The 5,504-nt window shown below is 50.5% G+C and overlaps 1 protein-coding gene across 1 annotated transcript; it reads left to right on the forward strand.

Moving 5' to 3' along the window:
* The first annotated feature begins 218 nt into the window (after nucleotides 1-218).
* On the forward strand, nucleotides 219-3,891 carry LOC123448910 (protein trichome birefringence-like 28). The gene is made up of 5 exons (XM_045125949.1): nucleotides 219-1,417; nucleotides 1,908-2,088; nucleotides 2,173-2,372; nucleotides 2,475-2,636; nucleotides 3,117-3,891. Exons 1-5 carry the CDS (start codon nucleotides 621-623, stop codon nucleotides 3,490-3,492), a joined length of 1,716 nt encoding a protein of 571 aa, XP_044981884.1. The 5' UTR covers nucleotides 219-620; the 3' UTR covers nucleotides 3,493-3,891.
* The last annotated feature ends 1,613 nt before the right edge of the window (nucleotides 3,892-5,504 follow it).

Genomic DNA, 5,504 nt, shown 5'->3' on the forward strand with positions numbered 1-5,504 from the left:
CCAAATTAAACCCCCGATCGATGGAAGCTTTTACAAGCTTGCGTGTTTCTCATTTGACCAACCCCACACAGACTCATTCTACCACAGTAGTATGAAGGCAGAACATGGAGGTCCACATGGTAAATGTCGTAAAAGCTATCTAAAATTGGAAAGTAGGGAGGAAACTGAAGAGAATTAAATCCTAATATATATGGTACATATTAGGAGGAGGGAGTGTTGGTGGAGAGGAGAGATCCCGCAACAATAAAAGAAGAAAGCAGGCGAACCAAACCAAACATACCAAAGGGAGGCAAGCAAAGGAAATCAACCCAAACACCCAACAAAAGGCACCAAACTCGTAAAGTGATAGCCTCGTATATAGCCAGGCGACACAGCCAGCCGAGAAGGACAGCCACCGCCAGAACGCGGGAGAAGCAGCAGCAAGCAGCAGCAGCAGCTCTCCATTTCGTTTCATTTCTAGATAGACAGTACGTAGGAGCTAGCAAAGCGGGGAGCTAAAGCAGTTTTTGTTTACTCCATCCCATCCATCTTCCCTGGGCTTGCAAGCAAAGGCCGGCCGGGGTGGTCGATCGCGGTAAGTTCCTTTAAAGCGCGGGGGCGGCAGCGGGAGGGCGCCCAACATGCAGCAGCGGCGCAAGTCGGTGTTCGGATCGGCGCCGTACGCGATGAAGCAGGCCGCGCTGGGGGCGGGCGTGGCGGCGCGCAAGAACGGCACGCCGCTGTCGATGGCGGCGGTGGTGTTCTCGCTCTTCGTCTTCGCCACCTTCCTGTACAACGAGGACATCAAGTCCATCGCCGACTTCCCCTTCGGCGCCGGCGCCGGCGCGCTCCGGGCCAAGTCCCCCGACCTCCACCTCCTGCAGGAGGCCGAGGCCGCCGCGCACCAAGCCGTCACCACACTCGCCAAGCGCGGGGAGGAGGCCATCGTGCGCGTCCTCGACGCGCCCGCCGCCGGGGCCCTTCCGTCCAGCGCGGGCGCCGGTGGCACCAAGAACGCCACCGGGGCCGGGGCGGTGGCCAAGATCAGCGCCGTGTCCAGCGCCAACGCCAACACGAACGGCGCCAATGCCGGCAAGGAGGAGGAGGGGCAGGAGAAGGACAGGGACGTGACGCTGCCGAACGTGATGGGAGGCGGCGGCGCGGAGGAGGCGAAGCGGCGGGAGGACGAGGAGGTGGCCGAGCGGGCGTCGACGGCGAAGGCCGCGGCGGCGACCGCGGCGCTGCGGACGGCGGTGAGCGTGCCGGAGACGTGCGACCTGTACCGCGGCAGCTGGGTGTACGACGAGGTGAACGCGCCGGTGTACAAGGAGACGCAGTGCGAATTCCTGACGGAGCAGGTGACCTGCATGCGCAACGGCCGCCGCAACGACTCGTATCAGAAGTGGCGGTGGCAGCCGACCGACTGCGACCTCCCCCGGTACGTGTTTATTTTCTTTTCGTTTTACGCCCGAGATTCGGGTTCCGCGCCGGAATGTGAGGCTGAATGGCCGGTCTGGGTTGTCTGCATGTACGAGCCGGAGATCATCATCGGTTTCCGGAAACTGAGGCCAGTTGTTTTTACTACTCCTGTTAATCTGGGAATAACGTTTTCTGCATGTCAGAGTACTCCTATATACAGTGTATTTGACAAACATCACTAGGAGGTCAGCGTGTCCGGGGCACTAAAATAGAATGTTCGGAATTTGTGTAGGAGACTATAGTTAACTAGTACACGTCACAAACATCCTAAAAAAAACTATGGGACAAACACCCCTAGACCTAAGGAGCACTGCTCTCTACTCCTGTTAAAGCGTTGAGTATTACTAGTTGAAACATCCGACAGCTTCGACTTTCCATTCGGGAAACTGTTGTTTCGGCAAGGCTAGGGATGTGGAGCTGAAAAATGCTGAACATACTATGAACTGCAGGTTCGACGCTCGGCTGCTGCTGGAGAGGCTGCGCAACAAGCGGCTGATGTTCGTGGGCGATTCGCTGAACCGGAACCAGTGGGAGTCGATGGTGTGCCTGGTCCAGTCGGTGATCCCCAAGGGCCACAAGACCCTCACCAAGTTCGTCAACAACGGATCCAGCAACGTCTTCTACGCACACGTACGCGCCTAATCCCTCTTGTGTTGCGACGCGATCTAGCCTAAGAGAGAGAGGAGCTCATGTCATGATTGGATGGTAATGCAGGATTACAACGCGACGGTGGAGTTCTACTGGGCGCCGTTCCTGGTGGAGTCCAACTCGGACAACCCCAAGGTGCACAGCGTCCCGGACCGCGTCATACAGTGGCACTCCATCGCCAAGCACGCCAACAACTGGCTCGGCGTCGACTACCTCGTCTTCAACACCTACATCTGGTGGCTCAGCGCGCTCGACATGAAAGTCCTGTAAGTCCTCCTACCACACTACGTACGCCTCAGTTGCTTGGTAACTCGACTCCCTCGTTGAATTCGAACCAAATAATGAAACGATGATGGATGAATCGACAGGAAAAAAGGGTCGTTCGACGAGGGGGCTACCGAGTACGAGGAGGTGGACCGGCCCGTGGCCTACAGCGAGGTGCTCAAGACGTGGGCTAAGTGGGTCGACCGCAACATCGACCCCAACAGGACGACCGTCTTCTTCATGGGCATGTCACCCAACCACATCACGTAAGCCACTTCTTCCACCCTACTGTACGTCTCACCTCTCGTTCTTTGCTTGCATTGCACGTACTACACCTCCTTTCTTTGCTTCAGTTTTTCTTCTCTCGGAAGGAGTCTCTTTGCTTCAGTTCAGATTCAGAAAAATGTGCATGTGTGCCTACAAACATATCATACGTACGGTTTTCTTGAGGATTGGTGTATCGAGAGAGGGAGATCGAGATCCCCGCGCGCAGTGAGATCTCTCTTTCAATTAGGTGCTGAGTTGAGCTTCAGCGTTGCCTTAATTCGCAAAAAAAGGGAAAAAGACTGACAGTGATTGTTCGATGTTAACTAAGAAGCCACACTTGCTTCGTTACCATCTAAATGAAGTTGGTGGCGAGAGAGGACCCCTCCCCTAACCTTGGATCGGAGACGCGCATGTGCGGCCTATTCTCGATGGATCATATATATTGTGATGCTAATTAAACTTGATCTCAACAAACACAGGCCGGAGGCATGGGGCAACCAGGGCGGCATCAAGTGCGCAATGGAGACGCTGCCGATCACCAACCGGAGCGCGACGCTGGATGTGGGCACGGACTGGCGCCTCTACGCCGGCGCCCAGGACGTGCTCAAGACGTTCCGGCGAGTGCCGGTGCACTTCGTGGACATCACGGCGCTGTCGGAGCTCCGCAAGGACGCGCACACGTCGGTGCACACGCTCCGGCAGGGGAAGCTGCTCACGCCGGAGCAGCAGGCCAACCCCAAGACGTACGCCGACTGCATCCACTGGTGCCTGCCGGGCCTGCCCGACACCTGGAACGAGTTCCTCTACGCCCGCATCGTGTCCAGCCCCTGGAGCCTGGACCCAACAGTAGGCTGAGGCCGTCTTCATCCCATAGGCAACGCACGGAGCTCCAACGAGGCTCCAGTGAGCGTTGCATACATATACAGATTACAGATACAGAGGAGTAAAGGGCAGTTGAAACAACACAAAGGATGGATGCCCGCCATCTCTCTCTCTCTTTCAACATTTTTCTGCTGGTTGCGTAAAGCTGTCATGTGCCGTTAACCTGTGATTCTTTTTGTTCAAAAGAAATGGAAGGTTAGGATAATGAAATGCGTGGTGAGCTGTGTTGACCGGCTCATTTCTTCTCCTGCAAAAAAGGTTGTGAGATGTATGGATCAAGTTTTGAGCATTGCTGCACCCTACTGGTGTACTGGAGATGTAAAGGCCGGACGTGCATCTGTTCTTCACTCATGATGAATCGTATTCTCCTTCTCTTTGTTGGCTTTTTCGATCCGGCGAGTAGCCGTTCGTTCGATAACTACTGTGCACATGTAGGAGTATAATGCTAAGTAAAGATGTGCAGGAGAATCACCTAGTCTGTACTCCTCCGTAGATAAAACTAGGTGCAATAAAGTTCTTAGCTCTAGTGGCATGCGTAGCGTAGGTCTCCTTTCTCTTTACTCTCAAATCAAACCAGTTAATTGCAAAAAGAAAAAGAAAAACTCTATTGAAGGCGTAGTTTGCAGGAAACCGCCACATTTTCTTTTCATTGCAGAAAACATCGAGTCTACCGTAATTTTGTTGCAACAATCACTGATCGGCGGGTTAGACAATGACGATTTATATGACGACGAGGCAATGGATCTTCTCTCCTCATGGCTTGCGTTTGTTGGAAATACACCCTTTTTTTTGCGAAGAGTTGGAAATACACCCTGGAGGTAGTAATATTGTATTATTATATTCCCGAGTTTATAATTAAGATTTTATATTCTATGTTATAATTGTTATGATCCTGGAATATACTATTCACTGGAAAATTCATATGCATTGTGGAATGGTATAAAATTAGATTCCTGGTTTCACCTCTAAGACAAGCTCAAGTGTTGTTAGTGATCATTTTTTCCGAATCTTAGGATATCGTTAAGCATAACGATAGTCGTAAAAACAACTTTGAGCATATGACATTGGAAGAACGATCATATTGAATCGACCCGGACTTGTTTGTTATACTTTGAGATACAACCGTCACAAGTCAATTGTTATAACACGGAGAGTTAGCATATGCTTTAGTTCCTTAGACCATGAGAGTATCATAATCTCTTCTTACGATGCGATGGACTTTGGAGTTGCTCAAATGTCATGTGTCACAGTGATCATAACAACAACTTATAGGTTCATCAAAAAGTTTGACAAGGGGCTAGATAACTCAAGAGTGGGATTTTCTCCTCCGACGATGGAGATTTATTCTTAGTGCCCTCTCTGTGTGATGGCATCTATCATCGTTTCGCAAGACACATGTGACTAGGTCACAAGGATGCCAAAACATGACAATGAGAAAGAACAGCAAAACCGGTAACTAGGACTCAAGAGGATACCGATATATCTCACCTTGGGTTTTGTAAAGTATCGCGAAGAACAGAGAATAACACATGATAACTAAAGGTTCACTCGAATGTCATTAGTGTATTCATAGAGGATACCGATATGAATGTCCACGGTTCCACTATCGATCATTGAACGAAGGGGGTATTGTTCATGTCTATGTTTTATCAAACCTACATGATCACAAGCATAAGGGAATCGTGATCTGATGAGTGTTAGTGGGGCTAGATTTATGAGAAAATATTTATGAAATATTTATATTAATATTCAAAATAGTTTTGAGAGGAACCGGAAGCGTTTCAGGGTTACCGGAAGAGTTTCGGCGTTAAGCAGGTAGTGCCGGTAATTGATATATACGTGCAAACTGTTGACAAAGATTTTAAATTCATAATAAAAGTCTCTAATAATGATTAGGAGGCTTTTATATTGAATTAAATATCAATGAGCCAAGAAAAATACTAAAAAGGCCAATAGGGGAAAAGTTAATGGGCCTACGAGGCCCA

The sequence above is a fragment of the Hordeum vulgare genome, chromosome 4H, assembly GCF_904849725.1.
Source record: "Hordeum vulgare subsp. vulgare chromosome 4H, MorexV3_pseudomolecules_assembly, whole genome shotgun sequence".
NCBI classification, from domain to species: domain Eukaryota; kingdom Viridiplantae; phylum Streptophyta; class Magnoliopsida; order Poales; family Poaceae; genus Hordeum; species Hordeum vulgare.

Bases quoted from the DNA above. Each gene is read 5' to 3' on its own strand.
- LOC123448910 (XM_045125949.1), top strand. From the start codon at position 621: ATGCAGCAGCGGCGCAAGTCGGTGTTCGGATCGGCGCCGTACGCGATG. The intron at 2,373-2,474 runs GTAAGTCCTCCT...ATGAATCGACAG, and splicing joins GCGCTCGACATGAAAGTCCT to GAAAAAAGGGTCGTTCGACG. The intron at 2,637-3,116 runs GTAAGCCACTTC...CAACAAACACAG, and splicing joins ATGTCACCCAACCACATCAC to GCCGGAGGCATGGGGCAACC.